General features: G+C 40.4%; 1 protein-coding gene across 1 annotated transcript; it reads left to right on the plus strand.

The window, feature by feature from the left end:
• Nucleotides 1-9,509: 9,509 nt before the first annotated feature.
• Nucleotides 9,510-20,745, plus strand: LOC134439702 (organic cation/carnitine transporter 2-like). The gene is made up of 10 exons (XM_063189609.1): nucleotides 9,510-9,869; nucleotides 10,612-10,715; nucleotides 11,030-11,184; nucleotides 11,295-11,466; nucleotides 13,414-13,555; nucleotides 15,433-15,521; nucleotides 15,849-16,063; nucleotides 17,536-17,718; nucleotides 20,131-20,266; nucleotides 20,363-20,745. The coding sequence occupies exons 1-10, from the start codon at nucleotides 9,510-9,512 to the stop codon at nucleotides 20,469-20,471; spliced, it is 1,665 nt and encodes a 554-aa protein (XP_063045679.1). The 3' UTR covers nucleotides 20,472-20,745.
• The last annotated feature ends 6,520 nt before the right edge of the window (nucleotides 20,746-27,265 follow it).

Here is a 27,265-nt window from a genome sequence, read left to right on the forward strand (position 1 = left end):
ATCATGGTGGGAGGTAAGTTGGAACTCGTTGTTCAATCGTAGAATAGTGTCACCATTAATGATTAACTCATGTGATCAATTGCAGGAAGGTGGAGCAAGATTGTAATAAAATGATATGTGTATCTGAAATCTCTGTAACAATGTAATGATTGTAAATGTCAGTTGTGCTAGGCTTGCATACTGTAACACTTCTGCGACATGTGGCTGTGTGTAATGTACAATCTCTGAGGACCAGCATGGATTGCAGTATTACATTTATATCATGTCATGTACTTGGGAGTGTACTGTAAATATACTTCAAGCATACCTGTTATATATTTACAATACTTAATATGATATACTTTTTACAGACTTAAAATGTTCCAATGTAGTCCAAAGAAGCATGAAGTTAATATACTTTTATTGAACTTCTAGTAACAATAAAATGTTATAGAAGTGTACTCAAGCACACTCTTAATGCCATACGAATGCATGAAAAGAGTGTTTGGAGCATACTTTCAAAAGTATGCTTGTAGTGCACTTAAAGTTGTCCAAAAGCGGTGCCAATTTAGCATCCTCAGTGTGCTGCAAGTGTGCTGACGTACTGCTTTAGTAGTGCTTCAGCGCACTAATAGTGCAATGAAGCGCACTTTAAATCACCGAAAATAGTACACTTTGTACTAAGTACGGTCAAAAAAAGTACACTTTAAGTATATGGGTTTTTCACCTGGGTTACCCCGCCGAAATAAATAGAAATCCTGGTCACATTTGTTATTTTTATACTGTTTTAAGATTTTCAGTTCTGATTGATTTATACACATTATTTTCTCAAACACCATGTCTGATATAAGGCTGAAAAGCACCCCCTCAAAATCAGGTAATATGGGTGGATTATACATTTTCCAAAATGCTCAAAACTCTGACTAACTACTTCCAAAAAAATACCTTTTACTTTCAACACTACATGTCAACAAGTTAGCCTGATTAATAGCACATTACCGATTCTGTCTTTTTAAAAAGCCTTGTGTGATGACTGAAATCACCCCCTCCAAAGCACATAATATGGGTTAAAGCATTCTGAATACTTAGGGTCATGCCAGTATTTTAGTGTTAAGATTTTGTTTCTCTGATACTAACTGGAGCCACTGGATTAAAAGGTAAAAGATTAGTTACAACAAATTAGCCTAGTTAATATTACACTAGATTCTGTCTGAAAATAAAAACGTAATGTCTGATATAACACTACAATACCCCCCCCCCCACACACACAAAGCAAATAATATGGATAAATATTCTAATGTGAAGATTTTGTTTCTCTATTACTCCCTGGTGCCACAGCATTAAAAGATAAAAAAGGAATTAGGCGGAAATGGCAGAAAAATGTGTGGGATTAAAGGTTTGAAGAGATCCAGGGTTGGCTGTACAAATCCAAAATGTTCACCAAAGAGCTTAAATGGAAGCCCTGAGTCTCCCCTGTAAAATTACACCAACCATGACCAAATTAAAGGTTCCCTTATGTCCAATATAGGTGATTATCTATAGCGATGCTCTGCATGATTTATATACTTTTTTTCTTCAACCTTTGTTTACATTATGTGTAATAACTCGCAACAGCTACTCTTGTCAGATGGCCATCATACACCCTTTGAAAGCTGAGATTCCAAGCTCTCAGGAAAGGTATGGTGGCCTTTGCCACCTTTTCTGTAACGGTCAACCCATCTGGCTTACGGACTACTAGCCATTTTTAATAATTCTCAGCAGAATATCATGGCAGTTCCCCTGGGCTAGTGTCTTCCTGAAAGTCCATGCTGTTGATGTAATGTAATCTCGAGACCATGGGTTCTTTCCAGTATCCTAACTCCCATCCTCCCCTGTGCTTGTAGCCTCGTAATGGCGTTGCAAAACGTTTAATTCAATATTTCGCAAAAGCGCAATTCAAAGGTAATTTTCCCATTTGTAATCAGGATGTTGAATGGGGAAAAGTCCCCAAAAAGTTGTGTCTTGGCTGACAGCAGAGATGATGGTTATCTCCAGGGAAGCGTGGCATCAACGAAGTCCAAGGCCACAAGCACAGGTCAAGGCCTGTCTTTCATGACAAAGCTGAGGCCCGTGTCCTCGGTACATCAGGTCCCAGCAGATAGGGGTGACGATACTGCAACCTAAACCCTCCAATTACCACAGCCATTCTCATACAATTCTGCATACCAAGATCAAGATTAGCAGGGTTGAAAATGTTCCTCGCGCATCCTCCAACCAGCACCAGTTTGATACAGCCCTTCCCGACCTACGTAGTTAATTGGACTTCCTGGCATCTTTTCCCTGCGGCCTAACGGCCCTCCAAATTGACCCAGCCTGAAAGAAGGTTAATTAGTTTGCTTCAGGATGACTCAGTGACACTTCCAGCAGTTGAAAAATTCAATCTCTTGGTAAGTGTAGGATAGTGTTATTAGGATGGGATGTGTTCTCAGTAAGGAATGGTCTTCATGCTCTTCTAGAAGGGTTGATAACATCACTCTCCAGACGAATGTTTCCCTGCCTTGCCCAACATATCCATCTGGGAAAGCTGCATTGGAGGCTGAATTTCAGAAGCCAGGGCCTTATCAAGAAGAGCAACATCCTTGCCAAAAAAAAAAAAATACTTCATAACCGTTCTCTTTTCACTTCATTTCATCATTTCTAGATTCCACAACAGTTGTAATCGATACGTGCTGCCAAAAGAAACAGCTGCTTCTCTCCTCTATGCACCACATGACGTCAATGAAAATGTGAACAAATCAAATCGAGATTGGCTTGTTTTCTCTAACTGGAAGGGCCTCTGATTGGCCTACATCCCAGATGGATGTGTGGAGCTCAGTGTAACACCATGTGGAATTTGACGGAACTACATCCAACTGTCGAGAGTCAGGTTAGCGTTTACTCATAGAAATTGGCCCTATTTTTGTGGGTCATTATGGTATAACTTATTTTCTAGATTTCTTTACTTGTGTTTTCATTTTTTTACCTTTACTGTTGTTTTCTGTTGTTAGACATAACTACAGTTGAGGAAGATGTTATTAGCCTCCCTCCTGAAATTAGACATTTCTCTTGATTTCTCAGTGAGAATGACCATTATGAACTGTTTCTGTTATTCTGGAAACAAATACACCGATGGAGATAATGTCCAATGAGTTGAATTTGATTTAAACAAAAAAGGGCAAAACTGACAAAGATACAATTATTAGCCCGCTGATCATTAATAGTCAAAATGATGCCATTTACAGTTTTTCTCGATTGCCTACACACAAGTTCTGGTACTTCACACACAATTCTCGGAACATCTCACCCATTTCCCAACTCCCCTAACCAATGTCACTGAACACTAAACACAATTCCTACTTAACACTCAAATTCCAGTTTTAAAACACACTATTTTCACACCATTACACACAATTCTCTGGATTACACTCAATTTTCATAAAGAAAAACACTGGGTTTCTCATGGAACACACTGTCATTCACAACACTACAATCAACTGCAATACTATGTTCACTTCCTCATCACATGGGCAAACTCTCTTCATACCGGTTTACAATCTGAAATCATCACCCCATAAGGACACACATTGCATGTCATATTGATGAAAAATGAGTGGATGCAAGGAGAAAACCCATTTGTTAAGTTTTTGAACTCAAAAATATGTTATACAAGACATAACTTTCATGTGGTTACCCAATATTTTACAATACATTTGTGCAATTTTTAAATATTTTTAAAAATATGTAAAAATATATACACGTCTGTGTACTCCTAAACAAAGACAATATTTCAGTATTTTACTACAGAAAAATACCCTCTTTAGTAAGTAGAACACTGAAGAAAATAAGTTTCTACTGTCAGGATCCGGACCCACATGTCTTGTTTTTGGACCCTTGTGTTTTGATGTCTCTCCCCCCTTGTGCTCTGTTTGGGTTTCCTTGTGTTTTTGTTTACGTTTTTGACCTGTCACCTTCTCTGTCCATGTGCTTTTGTGTTTTCCTGTCATGTGTTCTGCCCCACCCCTCGTCTGTGTCACCTGGTCCTCTTGTCTCGTTTGCCTTGCTTAGTTCTCCTGATTGTTTCCATCTGATACCTGCCCCTTTTCTCGTTTCCTTGTTATCCTCCTGTTACCCATGCCTGCCTTCAGTCACTGTCTGCACCTGCTTACCTTGTTTGTCATTGCGTTCACCTGTTCTAGTTAGTCTCGTTTGCCCTGGTCATTGTCTCCACCTGTGTCTTGTCCTATCATCTGCCCTGCTCGTGTCCATTTGTTATTGTCTTTGATTTTGGGTTTGATTGTCCCATTTGGTTCCTTGTTTGCCCCTCTGCCCTCGGTGATCTTTGTAATTGTCCACTCGTCTCCTTGTAGTCTTGCCACCTGCTCCCTGTTGTCTCCTTCCCTATCGTGTGCCACTTTGCTATTCCCCCTGTGTATTTAAGTCCTGTGTTTCCATTGTCTTGCGTGGAATCATTTGTCCTGCCGTGTCGAATCCCTGTTCGTGTATCCCGTAAGTGAATCTCTGTTGCTTGTAATTGTTAACCCGTGTTCAGTTTAGTTTGTTGATGTTTTCCCCCTCGTGGGTTTTTGTTTTCTCCTCCCTTGAGATTTTTGTTCTGTTCATAGTTTGAGTTTAATAAACCCTTGACCTTCCCTGAACTTCGTTTGTGTGCTGCATTTGGGCTCTTCTTGAGAAAAACCTGACATCTACTGTGTTTCAAGTTGAGTATAGAGGGTTTTTTTTTCATAGCAATAGGCTATACAGTAATGTAATGTTTTTTTTGTACTGCCAAATAGGCAGTGGGGTTTATCTTTGTGTTGTTTTTGTGTTGTTTTTGTGCTTTCTGTTTCTGTTTGTGTGTTGTGGGAATGAAGTTTTTACAACTTATGTCACAGTATCCATGCAATCCAGAACAAAAAAAGCCCAAGTTACTGGGAGAAATTAGTTTTACCCTGTGCCCAACAGTGTTTTAATGGGTCTGCAAATGTGTATTGTAGTGACTGTCTGTGTGTGTCATTTGACGACAAAATTAGGTTTTTAGAAGAGAGTACATTGTTTTGAGACAAGACGTGCATTTTTCAGAGGTAGTGAAGAGTTTGGCCCGTTGTGTGTGAGGTTTGGAGATTTGTGTGTAGAGTTTTGAGAATTCGAAGACCGATTCCGAAAATTGTGTGTAGGCAATCGAGAAAAACTGTATGAACCAAAACTGACAACAGGCTCTTTGATCAGTTGTTACCTAGGTTGGCACATGCCCCACTAGGGATTTTGGCCCATTTCTTCACTGCAAAGTGTTCTAGCTGCTCCAAATTGCATGGATGCTGAGAATAGATATTTGCCACAGACTCTCAATGGGATTGAGGACTGGACTTTGAGCGGGTCATTCCAGTATCATGGTTTTAGTGTCCTTGAAGAACCTCTGAACTAATTTAAATGTTTACTTTGGGTTACGATGTTGTTGGAGGACCCAGCAATCCAGATCCCGGACTCCCTGTGTCTGAGGCTGAATAACAGTCTAAAAACTTGATGCCCCACCACTATGTGTAACTGTGGAAACTGCTTAGTCTCATTAGACCAAGGAAGCATGGGACACCTGCCTAGATGATTGTTATTGACCTGGCCTTATCTGGAGTTTTTAATTCAAGAAAGACAGCTGTTAGGGCTTGTCATCATATTGGGCTTTGGGGCCATCATCACAGAAGAACCCTTTTACTAATGGCGGTGCATATCAAAATGTCATTGAGCTTTGCCTATGAACATTTGAAAGTCAAAAATTAGTTTTGAAAGTCTTTGCTTTCATCTGATGAGATTCAATTGCACCTGCTGCATGAATTCTGCTTCTGTCAGGTGAAGAAAGGGATAGTCCTTAAAACTTTATAACATGGTTTCCACAATTAAACATGGTGGTGAAAGCATCATTCTGTGGCAGCCTCAGCCACGCTGCAACATGATCTCCAAAAATTCTGTGCTCCTGGACACGGATGTTAAGGACACAAAATCTGTGTCCAGGAGCACGGATTTTGCCAAAATTCCGTGCTCCTGGACACGGAATTATTTTCCGTGATGGACACACAGAAGTGCTCTCTCTATACTACCACAGCTCTATGTTTCCACAGTCAGATTTTTCTAATTTCAAATATTTTTTCTAAAAAAAAAAACATTTCTTACTGACAGGTTAGGGTTAGGGATTGTTTTGGTCTGGGCACAGCTAGTTTTCTTTCATTCATTATATGAATTTGATAGCCTAGCAACCAACTGGAAAAGGTATTTCTCAAAAATATGTCTTTAATGACAGGTTAAGGTTAGGGAATGTTTTGGTCAGGGCACAACTTAAATTGCTATACCATTATGTTGTTTAGGATTAGCATTTGGTATGTATTTTCTAATGAAAGAGTTAACACAGTGCTGTGGTAATAGCCTACAGAAAGCACTTCCGTGTGCCCATCACGGAAAACAATTCCGTGTCCAGGAGCACGGAAAACAATTCCGTGTCCAGGAGCACGGAATTTTGGCAAAATCCGTGCTCCTGGACACGGATCTCGTGTCCTTAACATCCGTGTCTAGGAGCACAGAATTTTTGGAGATCAGGCTGCAGCCACAGGAAACCTTGTTTGGGTGTACAGCACCATAAAAACAGAAGATTATGATAGAATGTGGAAGGTGACCATGCAAAAAATATGATCATTGAGGAAGCTAAGATCTTCACTGGATCTTTCAATAAGATAATAACCCAAAACTTTCATCCAAAATTGTTCAAATGTTCAAGGTTACTAAAACCATGATCATGTTGGGGTTCAACTCTCAATCATTTAGATAGTCTTTGAGGAGTGCTGAAAATGAATGTCCATCCTCAACATCCATGCAATTTGGATCAGGTTCACTATTTGCAATGAAAAAATGGGCCAAAATCCCTGGTAGGGCATGTGCCAACATACAGTAGTTAACAACTAACCAAAGTGCCTGATGTCAGTTTTGGTTCATAAATGGCACTCTATTGACTATTAATGATAAGGGGGCTAATAATTTGTCCGTGCCATTTTTGCCCTTTTTTGTTTAAATTCATTGTGAAAATGGAAAAATCCAAATTCAACTCATTGGACATTATCTCCAGTGTATTTGTTTCCAGAAGAACAGAAACGGTTCATAATGGCCCTTCTCACTGAGAAATCAAGAGAGATGTCTAATTTCAGGAGGGGGGCTAATAATATCGTCCTCAACTGTATTTAAGACATATTTTCCTTAATGAAATGCTTTGAAAATGTAGGCCAACATGTACACAATATTGCAATTCTTGTTTTTGTAGATTCTTCATATAGATCTTATTTAAAATGCAATGATCATAATCTGATCATGTTCAGATCATTATGCATATCTTTAGGCAATTGCCAATCAATGCCAAACACGGGTCTTCTTAAATAAACTTTCCATCCAAACTATTTGGACCACTGTCGTGATTGAAAATTGTGTTGAATCTGGTTTTGCCATGGTGGATCTGTAAAGAAATCACAAGCTTATATATTTGTCAGTATAACATGTAGGCCTAGTCCCTTGTTCTGTGGCGGTAGGGACACATAGGGGGCGAAACGAACGAGGCGAAGAGAGGCGAAATTCAGTGACGGCTCAACCGTCATCAGGTTGTCGCAGCGAATCAAATGGAATGGCACTGTTATATTGTTGATTTGATTGGCCTGCCGCAGACGAATTCTCTCCTCATTTGCATAATATTAAACTTGGTTTAATAATTTTGCTTCGCTCCGCTCCTGTTTGCTTGCTTTCGCTTGCCTTCGCCTCTCTCATAGGAATGAATGGCGAAGTTTGCTTCGCTTGGCCAAATTCGCATCTATGTTTCCCTACCGTGATAGACTCTGAAACTCAGTGCAAGCGTCTTGGCCATGGTGTCCAGCCTGACGTGCAGTTTGTAGGCTTTACCTTTCGAGCGGAGCAATGCTTGTTTTACTTTCTTCATTTGCCTTTTCTATAATACCTGACTGTTTTCCATTATGGATTTCCTATTTATCTCGTTATTGCTGTTGCTTGGATCATTCTCAATTAAATAGCCTGATTTACATGTAGACCACATTTACGTAATTCAGTTCATTCTGCAACAGGTGACCGATGCAGGCAGTTATAAGCACAGGTGTTAAAGAGTGCAGTACCGTCTAAGAAGAATGAAACATCCTGTTGTAACATGTTGAGATAAAGATGTGTCAAGAGGATGTTTCTGTCAAGCAAATGCAGATATTTCCTGCTCAGGGGTATGACACCCCTCCTACCCCTTTTACATAGCGCTCTAGTATTAATATTATTATGGGGGGAAAAAACTTCTTCTGGGGCCTCCCCATACCCCCATACCTGGTGACTCCGTGACACGTTACCTCCCTATTTCGACAACCTTGTCCTGCAGGCCCAAGAATGTCTCACCCCCTAACCATGGCTCACAGACAAAAAAAAACAGAGAGCACTATGTTCCAGGCAGATGAAGCAGTATGGATTTACTGTGTATTGTGCATTGATACAACTGTAATGGATGATAAAGTTGTGTAGGTGACAATGTTGGGCAAGTTACTCAAAAACTGTAATGCATTACTGATTAAATGTTACTGTCTTTTCAAAATAATCCATTACACTACAATATTACTATATTTAACCTCTAAGGCATTACACTACTTTTGCATTACTTTAGTTACTTTTGCCTAAATAATTGTAGGCCTAAATATGGATCTGGCAATTTATTAGTGTAAATCAAGCTCATGCGTCATGACTTTTTCAACTCCCATCCAGGAGGTGTTTTTGGCAGCTTGCATACTAAAAACTACCATGTTCAGGAATAGCTTCTATCTGACCCACCACACTGAATACCACGAAAATCCAGGTCATGGTAATGCATCGTAAATTAAGTTATTTAGCATTATAACTAAGTAAATATTACAGATTTTTGCCCTGTAATGCCTATTATTGCATTACAGCAAAAAGTAATGCATTACAGTAATTAATTAGTTTTGTAATGCGTTACTGCCCAACACTGGATATGTGATGCATTATGCATGCACTCAGCCCCCCACCCACAGAACAGAACCATGCACTGGCCCTCAGGGATAATCTACTGTCAACACTGATACCACCTGATTGGTTTGGTGGGCCAGTAGATGATTTAAAAACTGTCAACAAAGGCCTCACCAATGGGGAGTAGGTAGTAGGAAGTAGGTGTTCACCACAACCAAACATTAATGAACAACACTTACTATTGATGATTGAGTGGTCACACATATTAAAGAGATAATGGCTGACGGGGCTAAAACAAGAACTAACAAATGCTTAACAAGGAGTAGTTGGTGGAACTCGTCCTGCTCCCTCAAACCGTCAGCCTGAAGTGTTCGCGGGGAATAACCAAACACAGACAATGCTTTACCAACTTTAACTCCACCCACCCTGCCGCTTGACATCGACTTTTTTCCTTCTAAATACTGTAGGTGTGTTGGTTCTACTGACACATGGCCACTTTTCATTGATATTCCAAGATGAAGGACTATGAGGAAACCATTGCATTTTTAGGAGAATGGGGACCTTTCCAAAGACTGATTTTTGTTCTCTTGAGCCTTAGTGCCATCCCCAGTGGATACATATCTCTTTCAATGGTCTTCATAGCAGACACTCCTCCTCATCACTGCAGAGTTCCATCTCTGAACAGCAGCTATGGAGGACTGGGCTACAATCTGTCCATCCCGACTGAGGAGCTGAAAGGGGAGACCATCCTGAGTCGCTGCAGACGCTACACTGAACAGGAAGACTCTGACTCTGCCTACAGCTATGACACAGAGGGCTGTGTGGATGGCTGGGTGTTCAGCAAGGAGAGATATGTGTCCACTATTGTCACTGAGGTGAGTTCACATAGCCTAATAAATTCAGCCAGTAAAAGATTGCAACCATCTAGGTCAGGGATGGGCAACTTGCATGATTAAGCGGGCCAAAGTTCTTCATCAGACTTATTTTTTGGTTGTTTAACCCTTTTGTCCTGCACCTGCATTTTGAATATGCGCACCACCACTATCTTTGTTACATTACATTACATTTCATTTCATTACATTACTTTACATTACTTTACATTACATTACACTTAGCTGATACTTTTATCCAAAGACATAAACAGATATTACAGGGTATTGGTTACAGCCTCTGGAGCAATGTGTGGTTAGGAGCCTTGCTCAAGGGCACTTCAAGCATGGATGGAGGAAGGGATTGGTAAGGGTGGGAAATTCTTCCTGCAACCTTGTGATTTACAGTCCAGCTCCCTAACCATGAGTACACCTCGGCTGCCCCAAATCACCTACAGTATGTCCTAAATCTTTGCACTCATCTACATTACGCTGCACACACTGTAGTGTTACCAGATATGACACAGACACACATTACCAAATGGACTGGATAACAACTCAATCTCAATCATACTTACTGTATTAAACTTGCTTTATATGACATTGTCTTACAGCGAAGTCACCCCAGTGGGCCCAATACAGCTGCTATGCGTTTTTACATGTAGATGTTATGTCATGTTATTTGCAGCGGTGATGCGAGTGACCTTTTCCTGTTCGCCACAACTAATCCATATGTTATTGTCCACAGTGGAGCCTGGTATGTAACGATTCCTGGAAGTCTCCTTTCACCCTGACTGTGGTCTGTGCTGGACTGCTTGTTGGATCGCTGTTTTCTGGAATTTTGTCAGACAGGTATTGTGTGTGTGCCATATGCCAAAAAGTATGCCAATGTTGTTTTTGTTAAACCTACAAATGACATCAGAGCTTGCTGTGTGTGCGTGCATGCTCGATATGTATATGACTCTGTGTCTGTTTTTGGTAATATATATTTAGAAAAAAAATCTGATTTGTGAATGGGCAGCATAATGTTGATAATGAAGTATTTTTTAAAAATTACAAAGTAGAACTTAAAGCCAGTAGACCAGCAGATCATAGCCAAACCCAGTGTCTTTTGAATATGAATATAGCCTAAGTCGTCTTGTGTTTTAATCTGCGTTCCTCCACAGGTATGGCAGGAGGATCATCTTTTTTTCATCCAAGGCCGTGAAGACTATATGCTACACAGCCTTGGCTATGTCCCAAAGCTGGGAGATGTTCTGTGCTCTCTATTTCATCATAGGAGTGATGGACATCTCAAGCTACTGTACTGCTTTTATACTTGGTGTGTCTTCTATGTTCTTACTTGCCACATTTTGATTATGGTAGAATAATAATTGAGGAATATTTTCTTAAACCCTGGTTGTAATCCATCCCTGTTGTTATTTCTGTTAGGCTCAGAGCTCCTGATTAAATCAACACGTGAGACTTTTGGGATTCTGGGTGTCGGTCTGTCCTACGCCACTGGCTATGCCGTTCTGCCACTCTTTGCATTCTTTATTCGGGATTGGAGGACACTGCAGATAGGACTGTCTCTAGTGGGGTATCTGTATATTCCACTCTGGTGGTAAGTTCACTAGCAGTATACATGTATAGAATCAGGGCCGGTTCTGGCTTATTTGGTGCCCTAGGCGAGTTTGATTTCTGGCGCCCCCCCCCCCCCCCCCCCCCCCCCCCCCCCCCCCCCCCCCCCCCCCCCCCCCCCCCCCCCCCCCCCCCCCCCCCCCTACCTTTGAAAGAAAAAAAAAACTTTCTTATACCTAACAGAACACAAGACTAATATCCTTAGTAAGCTTAACTAAATAGCATCAAGAACAATAACCGTTTTTCATCAAATGGATTTGTGGTTCTTTTTGACAGGCGACCAACACATCAGATTGAGTCGCATGAAAGTAGCTTCACTGTGTGGTGTGTTGGATGTGATGGTGGTGGGGCCCCCAACCCCAGATGAGAGGGAGGTTATCAATGTGTTTGAATTGTAACGTGAAATTGAAATGCCAGGAGAGTGATACAGTACATTTGCATGTAAAATGCATGTGTAGACAATAATCCTACCAAGGAGGTCTGCATTGATCTACACTATCTACAGCACCACAAAGCATGGCAGCATAACAATTTTAATAAGCTACACATTTGTGCTGTCTTCCAAACCAATTTCATTTCTGGACTGGAAATAGTGGTGCATTTGTGAGTATGAGAATGAGAAGGGGGCTATCTATGTGTTTGGAGGGACAGGGTGAGAGAAAGGGAGAAGAGCTGTCACGCTATTGAATTTCATAATATACAAAATATAGTAAATAGCCTCACTTGTCTGCTGTGCATGGTTCTGTTACATGATTAATGTAGGCTATGTCATTCTGGTCTGGAAATTAATGTTTTTTTAAGCTTACAACAAGCAGGTAATTCATGTGGATGGAAGGAGATATGGCAGCTAAAATTGTTTTAAACATTGCACCAGTCTTACTTTACATTGCTTGTCAACCTTAGCAAGTAGGCTATTGTGATATCAGGTGGGTGTTAGTGAGTGGTGAGTAGGCTACTAACAGCTACTTTACTGGATTTCATTGCTTGGCATACTTGGCTAATGTTAGCATGCTAACTAGCGATTTCTCTGATCAAAAACAAAGCTCTTTTTCTCTCTAATTCCAAATAGTAACCTCATAACTATTAGGCTTTCCATAATCACAAATGGTTGCTGATTAAATCACATAGTTCCAAAACACCCTCTGAAACTCCTGCATCATGCAATGAGTGGTTTAATGAGAACATAATAATCTCCATCCAGCAGAGCAGCACTACTGTTTGCGCTTGCCCCCTCTGTCTCTGGAGTGAGTCTCCAAATTCAAAATAGACCGCACGCTGTCACTCGTCCCGCCCCCTTTCTCAGAACTGTCTGTTTATTGGTTCACAGACTTCCCAGAGACAGTTGGAAGAGATATTACTATTGGCTGAGGGGCGCTTTGCCGTGAGGAGCGCTTTCGCCACTCTTTGTTGATTGCGACTTCATAAAAAAACTTCATATCGCAAAATTACGCATAGGAGAGCGCCATTTCAGCGCCCCTTCTTCACATGGCGCTCTAGGCGACCGCCTAGCCGGCCTATGCTAAAAACCGGCCCTGTATAGAATGACAAATCTGTGTGCCTGTGGGGCTTTGTAGATGTCGAGATATGAGCGTACAAACATGCACAGGTATTTAATTTTCAGCACTTATCCAGATCCATCTATCCAAATCCAAATCCAAATTCTTTATAAACCATTGCGGTGCGATGACTGCTCCCCAAGAAGCAAAAATGCCTTAAAGTTCATCGCTTTTCGCAACTTAACAGACGTTATAGATTATACAAACTGCATCTATTTTTGGCCACTATCACTGATCTCAAAATTATAGTCTTACAATTAATCTCTTAGCTAATCCATGGAGGCATGTTTATAGACGCTGTTTGTTCTTTGTTAAAAGGATAAGGATGACTAGAGTATGTACACCCGTTTCAGCTCCTTCTCTCCTCCCCTCAGGTTCATCCCAGAGTCCCCCCGCTGGCTCATCACTCAGGGCCGGTCGCAGGAGGCAGAGGCCATCATTCGAGCTGCTGCCAAGAGGAACGGCATCACGCCACCAGAGGACATCTTCCAGACAGAGTTCAGTATCGACACTAAGGTGACCCAGATGCCAATTGCATAATGAATGATTAGTGCAACGTAGTTGGACATTGATAGATCTGTTGGATAGCTATTTGCTAAAGTTGACATTTAAAGGCTCTTTCACACCAGAAAGACCCAACCAGACTTCTTACTGTGATTAGGCAGTTGTTCATTGATGGCCTTTTTTTACAGAACAAATCAAGTTGACTTAAACCGCCATGGAAACTCCCCCGGGGTGTCGCCGGATTTTGTTGACACCCTCACGTGAGAGCTTGCAACTGGCCCTTTTCAGTAGACTAATGGTTTCATGAGGTCACCACGAAGTCCATCTCTTTACTTTAGTAGCCTTGATGGTAACACTTTCTTTTAATGGTTCACTATTACAGTTGATCGACCACATTAGGTACAGTGTAATAACAAGTGTAACAATATTTAATACCATGTAATACCAGTGTAATACCATGTGCCAACCCTAACCCTATTAGGGTTATTAAGCAGTGCTCTTTCCCATAGGATGGCAGCTTAGAATCTTACATCATATAGATTCTGGAAGAAACTCCTTTCGAGCAGTCGTCTCCTTGTCTATTGTCTCTAGTACGAACAACTCTTCATGACTGCTAAGCCTGGTTATCGGTTCACTTGCGCAAACTTACTTTTACTATCTAATCAACTATAAGGCTTCCGTCCAAATATTGTTAGACAGAATGCATACATGTAAATGACTAATTACGTAACATTTATACTTTTGGGTGTCAAAAGTAGAGATGCACCGGATCCTGATTTGCAGGATCCTGCCGGATACCGTATCCACTGCTTAAGATCCTGCCAGATCCAAACCGGATACTCCTTCAGTGTCTCTAAAACCATTTTACGTAACTTTTATCAGTCTTTTATTGAGAGTCTCTTAACTTTCTCTTTTTTATGCTGGTTCAATAGCCTTTCAGTCAAAGACAAGAACAGTCTCAGCAGTATTGTTAACACGTCATCAAAGATTATTGGAACACAGCTAAATAGTCTGAGTGCTCTGTTTAACAAACAGGCAGTCCAAAAGGCTAAAAGTATCATTAGTCAACCTGACCATGTTTTAAGTGGTGAATTTTCATTAATGCCCTCTTGGAGGTGCTATTATTCTGTCAGGACAAAAACAAAGCGTTACTCTGGATCTTTCATCCCTACAACCATTAGATTATTAAACAAGGTTGTAGGGATAGAGTTCATTACTGACCATTTAATTTACTGAGGGCTGCTCATCACTGACAGGACAGGGTGTTTGAATGTATGTGTTAAAATGTGTATGTTTTTGTTTTCCTATTTATTTATTGTTTTTTGTTTCCTTTAGGTTTTGTATTTCATTTTCTACTCTTTTTATTTATACTATCTATTCATTGACTGATGGAGACTGGGACCGCAAACTGAATTGCCCTTCTGATGGGACTAATAAAGTAATCTGAATCTGAATCTGAATCTGAGGATACCGGATCCTACGAAAGAGTTGAAACACATAGCCTACTCGCACACGTGGGCCCTTTTCATTATGTTGGCTCAAACTATTTTTTAGACTCATTGGCTTACTGCCACACTGCCTGCAACGGCCGCTTTCACTCCATGCAGCGATTGGGGTTGTGAAACACTGACTGAAAAGCCTAGGCTACAGATGCACCAGATCCTGATTTTTAGGTAACTGTCAGATACCGGATCCACTGCTTAAGATCCTGCGGGACCCGGATCCTTTGAAAAACCCTATTATCCTGCCAGATCGGGAACCAGATCTTGGATCCGGTGCATCTCTAGTCAAAAGTAGAGAGCATGCATTTCAGGTGTTTTTATTTCCTCTGGGGTAACTAACATAAAAGTTACGTGATTTGTTATTACTATTCACAGGAAACTGACAAGGAATCCAGTGGTCAGGAAAAGTACACTTGGCGGGATCTCCTAAAAACAGCAAATATGAGAAACATTACCATTATAAACATCACCATCTGGTGAGCGAAGATTTTCATTGTTTAGAGAGCATTATGACGTGCTCCCTATAGCAGTGTGTTCAATACTATCTTAATAAACTTTATCGCAGTGTACTTATGTTTTACAGTAGCCTACAATATGTCGACTGTATATCGTGACGACCAGTTGGTTGCAAAATACTGTATGTACATTTCCACACATTGTGGTCAATTATTGTGTCATTTGTGTTATTTTAATGTTATTATGCTTAACTATTACAGACCTTTATCAGGATTAAGTCATCATTAGAATGTTATTACTGATCCCAATATAAAGCCACATATTTCTTTATCTATTATTTTTCACAGGATAACCATATCCTTGATATACTACGGCCTGTCCTTTAACACCTCTAATCTGGATGGAGATCCGTATCGCAACTGCCTCATTTCAGCTGCCACAGAATTTCTTGCCTATGCTTTTCTGCAGTTCACCATACGCTACGTTCCACGGCGGGTGATTCTGCCATTCACTCTTCTTCTTGGAGGTGCTTTGCTCCTGCTCATCCAGCTTGTGCCTGCAGGTTTGTATGATGTAGCTTTACAGTTGCTGAAGCAGTATGGTGCTTTCTGTTGAGTGGTAACTGGTGGTAACCAGAGGTGGAAGAAGTACTGAAGTTGTGTACTTAAGTAAAAGTAGAAGTACCCTGCGAAAAAATTACTCAAGTGAAAGTAAAAGTTGTTTACCAAAAACGTACTTAAGTAAAAGTCCTAAGTACTAACTTTTAAATGTACTTTTCAGTACAAAAGTACAAGTAGGCCTACATGCGCAATGGCTGTCTTTCTCCATGTCTACCTACTTGATACAATAGGAAAAATTGTCTGCAACGGTTTTCGGTTCCATTTGAACATGACTATGGAGTCCTGTTAATGTTTTTAAAAGTATATTTTCTGTCTGGGTGTCAATTTGGAAGAGGGGCTTGGTCCCGCCTCCCTGCCCGCAGCTGAGGCTACTGAAATATCCACGAAACACAACAGGAAAACCTAGGATAAATGTAACTAGTAACAAAGTCTTCTCCTAGAAATGTAAGGAGTAGAAAGTACAAGTAATTGTCAAAAAATGTAATTGAGTAAAAGTAAAAGTCTGCATTTTTATTTTTACTCAAGTAAGTACAAATTCCAGAAAAAACTACTTAAGTACAGTAACGAAGTAAAAATACTTAGTTACGTTCCACCTCTGGTGGTAACTGACAGCCTACTGAGTTCAGAACCTTAGCAGCTCATCGGAGGGCCACACTTCTCTCTCAGCTGGTCAATATAAGCGCATGACATTGGTTAGTCTGGAGTGTCATGAAATGGTTATACAGTACCTCGACACCCTTCATACACTACTGTAGGACTAAATGGAAACACTTTATCTTTCAAGTTCACAATCTGATTGTATGTAAATTGTGCGCCAGCAACATTATTCAGTTGGTCAGCTCCCATTTGTGTCTTCATGAAGAATGCTGAGAAGGGGGTGCTGTGTAGGGCAATGCGTAGAGCACCCGACCATATACTTGGGGACCTGGGTTCGAGTCCAGTCTGGTCATTTACCATCCCTATATCCTGTCTCTCTCTCCCACCACTTTCCTGACGCAGCTTCACTATCATAAGAAAGGCACAAAAAGCCCCCAAAATATGTACCGGTATATACTGTATAAGAAAGAATGCTGAGAAAGGGTTGACGGACATATTGTGAATACCTTGTTCACATAGACATGAAATGTGTTTCCACTGGAAAAAGAATAGCATGAAAGGGGACATGGTATTGATTTTCATTTGTTTGTTATAAATCAGAATGCCAATGACCAAGTCGTAATACATGACTAAAAATGATAAGTAATGTAGCATTCTTCTTCTAGTTATGTTAAAAAGAAAAGAAAAAAATAATGCAGTGTTCATACGCTACAATGTTCCACTGGCAGTGGACAGTGGACATTAGGAGGCTTTGGCGAGCTGGTACCGTTATGTTCCCCATCACTCATCTTGTGCTTATTTTCCCCCTTTCCTGCAGAGCTAAGTGGACTGACTGTCACCTTGGCAATGATGGGAAGGTTGGTTGTAACCGGGGCCTATGCATTTGTTTATGTGTATTCCACGGAACTCTTTCCCACTGTCGTACGCAATATGGGATTAGGTGTCAGCTCCATGGCTGCTAGAATCGGAAGTGGCGTCTCACCATACGTAGCCCATATTGGTAAGCATCTTGAAAGATAGTTTGTAAATGTCTCCAAATTATTTGTATTATTATGATTATTATGATTATTATGATTATTATTATTATTATATAATTATTGTATTATTTTTATCACACACAGTATCCATTCATGTGGACAGGTGAATACATACATACTGCATGTACAGGTCCTTCTCAAATAATTAGTGTAAGGGTTAAAGTTCATTTTTTCCCTATAATGTAATGATAAAAAATAAACTTTCATATGGTTTAGATTCATTGCACACCAACTGAAATATTTCAGGTCTTGTATTGTTTTAATATTGATGATTTTGGCATACAGCTCATGAAAACCCAAAATTCGCATCTAAAAAAGATAGCATATCATGAAAAGGTTGTCTAAACAAGCTATTAACCTAATCATCTGAATCAACTATTTCTATACCATGCTTAGGTGTTTTGGTGGTTATGGACCTTCTAAATCACCAGACAGAACATTCCATTGACTTTCAATGGGGTTTAATTTCTGGCAAATTAGAATGTCCATAACCAACAAAATACCTAAGCGTGGTATAGAAATCTATGGGGTATAATGAAGACGGGAAGTGTGGGTCACCAGATCAAAAGAACAAAAAACAGCTGACAGCTAAGCATCAAGGATATCTGGGCTTCCATAACCCTGATGCAATGCCACTATCAGTACTACTTAACGCTACGTGCTACTTAAGTTCACACGTAACAGTATCGTAGAGCTCACGGAGCGTTTCCCAAAGCCAACTTAGCAAAGAACCATCGCAGGTTGACACGTAACTCTAAGAGAAATCCACGAGTGGCCTGGAGTAGTCTTAACGCGCTAAGATTGATCGTAACGGCATGGCACAGTGGAGACACCCACAGGATATGAAGGGAAAAGAAGAAACTTGCGCATAAGATTGTTGTTTTAAGACGCGAGTGGCATGGCACAGTGGAGACACCCACAGGAGAAGAGGAAACTTGCGCTTCAAGTTGATGTTTTAAGACCGGAGTGTAAATATCATGGCACCACAGTTGACACTGTAACGAAAATAAGAAGGTAACATTAATTGTGTAAGTGTATAAAATAAAAGCAATGTGTTTGGAAAATATTTTACAGGCAGTAAAATAGTTCAGCTGTGCTTGATAAATCAGGGCATTATTAAACTGTGATCATTCATAATTTGTGTGGGTGCTTCGTGAACAAGAACAAGGCATCCACACGCAAAATAAATAGGGGGCTTCGGCGACCAGAGACAAGAGTGGTGATGTCGGATAAGAACACTACCGAAACATAAAAAAAAAAAAGAAAGAAAAACGGTCAGTGAGTCGTTGCGCCCTCTTTCATTTTCAAGTACCCTATAGGGAAGGCGACGCAGAAAGACAGGATAGTTGTAGGCTACGGGTAAGCTATGACATAAAAAAGGCAGCGATGGGGATTCGTGTAGATTTTTTGTTTTAATAACAGCAGACTGCCGTGCAAAATGTTCCTCACAGTTGTTAAAGCCTTGAGTGAGCGGTACTTTGAGCGCCGCTCCCCAAATGCGCTTCCCAATTTGGAACTCATAGGCCTACTTGTCTTCTTAAATATTTAGCACGGTAGCCAACTGCACGCGCTTTGTGTGGTTTAACGGAGTAGCTCATGGTTTTGCATGATTTAATTGTGTGTGAGCATTTTATTTCATTTGCCAACAATAACTCCTGTCGATAGTTGCAAACTGCTACAAATGTAGTCCCACCCTTATAGAAAACAACTTTCGATACTGACACACGCCTTACATTTTGTAAATGGTTTAGCAGCAGATGACGGCGCAGTTCACTCCGAGGACACTTCAGCACCACATATGTGGACAGCGATCCTTAAGAGCGACGCTACGAATGATCTTAGAGGCTGTGCACGCGCGTTCATGTACGAGTGTCTTTGGGAAACAGTCGTAGGAAATCTAAGAACACTCGTAGGATCCCTGGTTAACGACACACGTAAGGCTAAGAACCATCGTTATCGGGAAACGAGGCCCAGGTCAGCAGTCTAACCCATGACTGCGGTTTTGAGTAATGAACCAGGCTGAGACTTTTTAAAGCCTCAGGATGCTTTTACCAGTGTTTAGAGTTAATTTGTTTATTCAGATTATTAGGTTAATAGCTTGTTTAGACAACCTTTTCATGATATGCACATTTTTTGAGATGGGAATTTGGGGTTTTCATGAGCTGTATGCCAAAATCATCAATATTAAAACAATACAAGACCTGAAATATTTCAGTTGGTGTGCAATGAATCTAAAACATATGAAAGTTTATTTTTCATCATTACATTATGGGGGAAAAATGAACTTTAACACAATATGCTAATTATTTGAGAAGGACCTGTATGTGTATGCATGTATACAAGCAATAAAAAAACTAGTGTGTGTTTGCTTTTAGGTACATATAACAAGACATTACCTTTTATCCTGATGGGAACAATATCTCTATTCTCTGGTGGTCTGAGTCTGTTGTTACCAGAGACAAAAAATGAAAAACTCCCAGAACTCATTAGCCAAGTCAAACCTCTTCAATGGTGAGTAGTTATGCTCAAACTATGTAATTGTAGTTTTTGCTTCACAGTTATTTTGACATGGGCTATTTTAACAGAGGTTGCTTTGGGTTTTTACAGGTGTTGCTACAAGAAGAGGTCTGCCGAAATTAACAGTCCGGATGGAGATGTGCAGGGCTCTAAATTAGCACCAGCCAACCAGTCAAATGTTGGTGAAAATTCAGTTTGACTGGTAGAAAAGAACGCCTACTAGCCACTTTGACTGATTGTGAATGTAGTGTATGTTTGACTAGTACAATTTACAATTTACAAGTACAATGTACAAGTGAAATTTGGCTAGCGATGAAAAAAAGTTAATTTTTAGCCCTGGAGATGTGCATTTGAGTGATGACCCTACCAATATCTTGAAAGGCTGAAATGAAATATTGAAGACATACTATTTCTCATATTACTCACCACCTGTGGACATTGTGTACATTCTGGAAGTTGTTGTGCCTTATGATCACCACTGAAATTAAATGCCTGGTCTGAAACATTTGAAATAAAATATGAGGCCTGCACTTAAAGGAGCACCTAGCCATTTTAACCCATTGATGCCTAAAGCACCTGCTGAATGCCTAAGCCCTTGTTGGGAAAATTGCAACCTATAAAAACCTAAATATATTCACCTCTGATGCACATAAAAACATGAAACATGATTGCATTTAAAGTCTAGGGAGGGGTGTTATTTGATGAAAATGTTCAGATTCAACTTTAGCCCAGATTTTCTAATGCTACCATGTCTTAGGAATACATTGATGTAAAAATTTTAGAAATCAAGCCCGAAAACCCCCCCTACCCCAGAAATTACTTTTTAACCCCAAGACGCCTGTTTTTCTACTAATTGTCTACAGTTCCCAATGTTTTATGAGGTACAGAGTTATATGTCCATGCTGGATCATCTAATGGCATTTCATGTGGCATGCCATTGTGGAGGTGTACTTTGAGCAAAAAAAAAGTCAAATGTCAAGGTCATATTCAATGTCAAAGGTCATCAATATGGTCTTAAATGCATATTTTCTGCCATTTTTCCATAGTTCCCCATCTTTTATGGAGTGCAGAATAGAAATATGTTCATATAAGGGGGAGATGCTGAGCGCTCTTCTTTGTTAGACAGTGTACTCCAATGCAGGTGCTCTTGAAGTTAAACGACAAAGTCCATTCTTCCAAACTTGTTGGCCGTTGGGCCTACTTCAGGCGACTCTTGCCTAGAGACAAGGAGTAGTATTGTGTTTAGTAATTTAAAAGCCCTTTATTTTAACTGGGGTACATAACTAAAAACGCCAACCGGTTTCAACCTCACAGGGTCTTCATCAGGGTGTGACGACGTGATGAAGACGCCTGAAGTAGGCCCAACGGCCAACAAGTTTGGGAGAAATATGTTCATGCTGGGCTCTTGAATGGTATTTCATGTACCATGCCATACTGTAAGTGAGCAGCAAAATGTGTAGTGCCAGACCTACTTAAGGTCAAAGGTTACGAAAATGGTTTAAAATGCCAATTTTTGATGTTTCAGTGTAGAAAGTTAACTAAGGGCACTTAAATGGCTACTTATGTGGTATGCCAATATTTTACACAATGCAATGTCTTATTTCTATGTTATATTGAGGGTTAAAGTAATCAAAATTGCTTAAAAATCATGTGAACTGATCATGGAATATAGCCTCTTTGTACAGATGCGCCCACCTACATTCCATGATCAGTTCAGACCCAATCAGAGTTTGCTGTAATGACTCAACTACATCATAACAGCATTGATATGAGAGCCTGAGATAAGAGATTAAGACTTGGTCATTACAATTTCGAGGACAATAAGGTTAAAACATAGGCTCTGCGCAAAGGGGCAAACGCATTGTCTCTTTTATGTCACAATGATCAGTGTGAATATCAGCCTGTCCAGTTAGGAAGCAACACTGCGAGTCCATTTGACTACTGTTTTGCAAATTTAACAATTAGTGGGTAGAAATGGTAAAGGTAATATAAACACGCCCCAAAACAGAGTTATCCTGTAGGTGGTGGCACAGCCTATCTCTCTTTTTCCATCCTTTCTGGCTGTTTTTTGGTCACATGCATGTTTTCAATGTCCCACCCCTGGTGTTACCATGGGTTGGTGTCTATCACCCACTAAATTTGCTCAGCCAACATACCACATCAATGTGTGCTGTGGAAGCAGAGTGTCCAGAGCATGGACGAGATGCCAAGAGACATACCGTTACACCAGGGGACGTATAGGAGACTAGAACGGTTTTAAAACTTAGAAGCGGATCACCATCTCCTTCCTTGGGACAGGTGGCACAGGAAAAGCACTGCCAGAGACCTGAAAAATTAGGTTTGCAGGGTACTGGTGTGCATGTGGCTGCTCAACTGGTCAGAAATAGTCTTCATGAAGTCTGTTTGAGGGCCTGGTATCCACAAGTGAAGCCTATGCTTACAAAGAGGCAACGAGCAATTTGCATGAACCAAAAAACAAAAAAGAAAGGCACATTCACATTCACATTTCACATGTGAAATTTCAGTTAGGTTGGAAGACTGTATTGGCCCTGAATAATAAACCCACATTACAATTCTAAGCATAGTAGCAACATGTAGAGCTTATTTGAAATTGGTGCCATGCACATAAAGTTAACTGATTTATCGTTTTCACTTGGGTCATCCAACTTGCTTGACCTTTGTCTCTTAGGTCCCTTTTGTTCTTTACACCACATTACTGTGACACATTAGCAATATGTATGATTAGAAAAGTCAAGAGCTAGATCAAAAGTGTGTTAATAATACAGGTTTATTCATTTTCACATTAGTTTTTTTTGTGAAAAAAGGTTTGAAAATGGCACCCCCCATCAATATTTTGTAACCTTTGACCTGTATTATGACATTGAACCATTGTACTTGCATAGTTCAAAGACCTAAGATCATTAAATGGACCATTATGATCATAATCTATGTGTTGTACTGTGTCAGCAACCCAATGACAATTTTTTCCTTAAAAATCGATATATATATTTTTTCTTTTTCCCATTGTCATTGTGACACAGCACACAAGTGAACACTGCACACAACGAAATTGCATTTATGCCTCACCCATGCAAGGGGGCAGCCCTCAGTGGCGCCCCATGGGGAGCAGTGCGGTGGGACGGTACCATGCTCAGGGTACCTCAGTCATGGAGGAGGATGGGGGAGAGCACTGGTTGATAACTCCCCCCACCAACCTGGCGGGTCAGTAGTCGAACCGGCAACCTCTGGGATGCAAGTCTGACGCCCTAACCGCTCACCCATGACTGCTCTTTTGTAACCTTTGACCTCTATTATGACCTTGACATTGTACTTGCATATTTCAAAGTACAACTGTGATATGCTATGCCACATGTAAGATCATAAAATTGCTAATATGGGAAATAATTAGTGCATTGTACTGGAACAGCAGTTGAAAAACACACATTTTCCCCTTAAAAATGGATATTTTATAACCTTTGACCTCTATTATGACCTTGACATTGTACTTGTATAGCTCAAAGTTCTACTGTGATATAGCATCACACATTTTAGACTATTAAATGGGAAATCATGAACATACTCATGTGTAGTTCTGGGATAACTGCGGATAAACTGGCAAAATAGGCGAAAAACGCATCTTTTTGGGTGGGAGTAATTTTTGTGGTGGGGGGGTGGGGGGTTTGGAAGTTAAAAAAAAAATGACAGCAGTGTTTCAAACATAGCATCAGAAAATCATCAGGGCTATTGTGGTATTTGGTATTTACACCCCCCCCCCCCTATTTAAACCCTAAGACCCTCATCTTGCATTAGAATGTGTTCATTCAGCTGTAAAATACCCACATTTTTATTTAAAAAGCTAACATCTCAACAGCCTGAATGCAGCGTATATGAATCTCCAGGCAACAAAGGTCAAACAACGAGTCATCAGGCTAAAATAGGTTAAATAATTCTTAGCAGAACATCATGGCAGCTTCCCCTATGCTGGGGGAACTGCCATGATGGGCCTATGGGCTAGTGTCCTGAAAGTCCAGGCTGTTGATGTAATGTAATCTCTTGGGACTTCTTTCCAGTATCCTAACTCCCGCCCCCACCTGTGCTTGTGGCCTTGTGATGGCATTGCAAAATGTTAAATTCAATATCTCACAAAAGTGCAATTCAAAAGGTAATTTTCTGGTTTGCAATCGGGATGCTGAATGGGGAAAAGTCCCCAAAAAGTTGTTGTGGCTAGCAGAGATGGGACCAAGTCACTAATTTGCAAGTCGCAAATCCTTCACGTCCTTCCAATCAAGACCGAGTCAAGTCACAAGTTACGACACATGTGACCAAGTCAAGTCCAAGTCCAAGTCGTGCCAAAGCCAAGTCAAGTCCAAGTCCAAGTCTCATTTTTTCCAAGTCCTTAACACGTCACCTTGTATTCTACTTGCAATATTGACCATTTATTTTGGTCATAAATTCATTACCTTTCCACACTGCATTGCATGTCCCCCTTCACCACTCATGTCCTTTACGGAAATTGACCATGGTATACCACGATCTCATGGTATTTTGAGCATGGTTCGGCATGGTTTTTGGTTTGACTAATTTTAACTATAAAATGAACCATGGTTATACCACGGTTTATAATTATTCATTAAATTACACTTAGATGCCGCTTCTTTTATCCAACGCACATATTGGTGACAGTCCTTGGAGCAATGTGGGGTTAGGTGCCTTGCTGAAGGACACTTCAGTGGATGGAGGTGTAGAGAGAGGTGGGCCTAAGGGTGGGATTCAAACCTGCAACTCTGTGATCTTCAGCCCAACTCCCTAACCATTACACCACAGCTGCAAACAAGGTTTCATGTTTTTTTGGGTGACCATGCAACCCTCAATTAACCATGTTTTTGAGCATGGTTTGTGACTATGGGGTTAAAAAAAACATGAATAATCATCATCCATGGTTAGTCAGGAACCACAGTTTTCATTGTTACAAAAAAAAACATGGATAAGCCATTGTGATACTATGGATGACTCAGAGTACTTAGAGCGACACCGGTTACTACAATAAACCCATGGTTACTATAGTAAAACCATGAACGATTTTCGTAAGGGGTCCTAAACAAAAATAGTAGGCTTACTGGTACTGTTTAAGAGTAAATTGGATAGTTTTTTCTTTCTTTCATGCATTTTTTTCACACGCAAATGCAAAAAATAATATATTCACTGACTTGGAATGCTATTGCAAGTCATTGCAAGCTAAAACGGTCAAGTCAAGTCTCAAGTCAATAGTGTACAAGTCGAATCAAGTCACAAGTCTTTCCCAATATTGGCAAGTCGAGTCATTTGTGACTCAAGTCACAAGTCACAAGTCACAAGTCCATACCTCTGGTGGCTAGGCTGACACCCAACATTGGAAACGCTCAATGGAGTTTTCATTCGCCCCATAATGACTCATCAGCAATAGTGGGGTGGGTACTACCACTTGAGGGTCAACCGTATCTCGTGCAATTCGTGAAATCCTTACGGAATTATCGTTATATCGATATAGCCTCGTTTGTCGTGGTTGGGTGACGAAAGGGGGGAATTGACAGTGAGGTAGTTTGGTTCTGGGGGGAAGAATAATGGGGACAGACGTCAACAATCGTGTAAAGGGTAACTGGAAACGGGATTCACTAGTTTCACGTCCTTTTGGTACGTCATACGGTAATCAAACATTTCAAAAAAGCCATTTAGGGTTAGGGTTAGTGTTAGGTTTAGGGTTAGAGTTAGGGTTAGGGTTAGGTTTAGGTTTAGGTTTAGGGTTAAGGTTAGGGCTAGGAGTAGGGTTAGGGTCGTATGACGTAAGTACCGAAAGGGCGTCGAATTAGTGAGTCCCATATGAAGTCATGTCAACTGGAATAGAAGACAAATTCCGCCATTTTGAATTTTGTGAAATTCAATAAAAATGCTGTTATTATTATCCTACAAATGTTGTCAGATTTTCACAAGACTTGTTAGAGATTATCTCTGGACTACTCTGCAAAGACACTTTAAAGGAATTTATTACACCTCTTACCGTTTGGCCATGACAGCCAATCAAACGCGTCTGAAAGTTGCATAACACGAAGTGAGCTCATATCTGAGCAGCCCTTTAACATATTCAAACTAAACTTGGCATGCGTGATCACTCCCTCCAAGGAATACACACCAAAATTGCCGAGATTTGGTCCTAAGGGAGCACTGCAATTAGCAAAAAATTGCTAGCAGATCAATTTTTCTGCTATGTGATGTTTATGCCAGCCCATAGAAGAAAAAAAACTGGCATTCGACACATGTTATTACATTGCATTAGCACCTGTTTTTCACCTATGGGATGTTTAAGTTAGCCCATATGATCTTATGTAGGAAAATTCTCAAACTTAGCACTCCCCTTAGGTCCCCACCCAACCCTCTAGTGCCAACAGCAGATTTTCTGCCTGTAACTTTTGAACTGCATGCCAAATATTAAACATTGTGATATCTTTGGAATCCTTGGGCCAAGACGTAATCAACGCACGCCATGATATAATGTCCACCCAAATAGAATTTTTGCCATTTTGAATTTTGTGAAAATCAATAAAATGCTTCTCCTCCCTCAATTTTATGGGATTTTTTCATGTCTGTACACATCATCTTTAGAACAAGCTTAGCAAAAGTTATCCTTTGGATCCTGCGCTGACCTTTTTCGTTTGGGCAAGACAGCCAATCAAAAACATCCTAAAAGTCTCCAAACAGTAATGCACTCTCTGCAGAGGATGTGAACCACATCAAATGAATGCCTAATTAGGTGGTGATTGTGAAATGTTGACATTGGATGAGTGTTGTCTTATCTCTTAGTTCTCATGAATTCACCTGTTCCAGTAGAGCAGCTTTCTACACTCTTCCCTCTCAGCACAGGGCACATGTGGTACACCAGAGTCACGTAACTGAGTTTCACCCTCATGAACTGCATATGATTTATTATGTGAACATAGATTCGGAAATTAGGTATAATGA

The sequence above is a fragment of the Engraulis encrasicolus genome, chromosome 23 (genome assembly GCF_034702125.1).
Source record: "Engraulis encrasicolus isolate BLACKSEA-1 chromosome 23, IST_EnEncr_1.0, whole genome shotgun sequence".
NCBI lineage: Eukaryota > Metazoa > Chordata > Actinopteri > Clupeiformes > Engraulidae > Engraulis > Engraulis encrasicolus.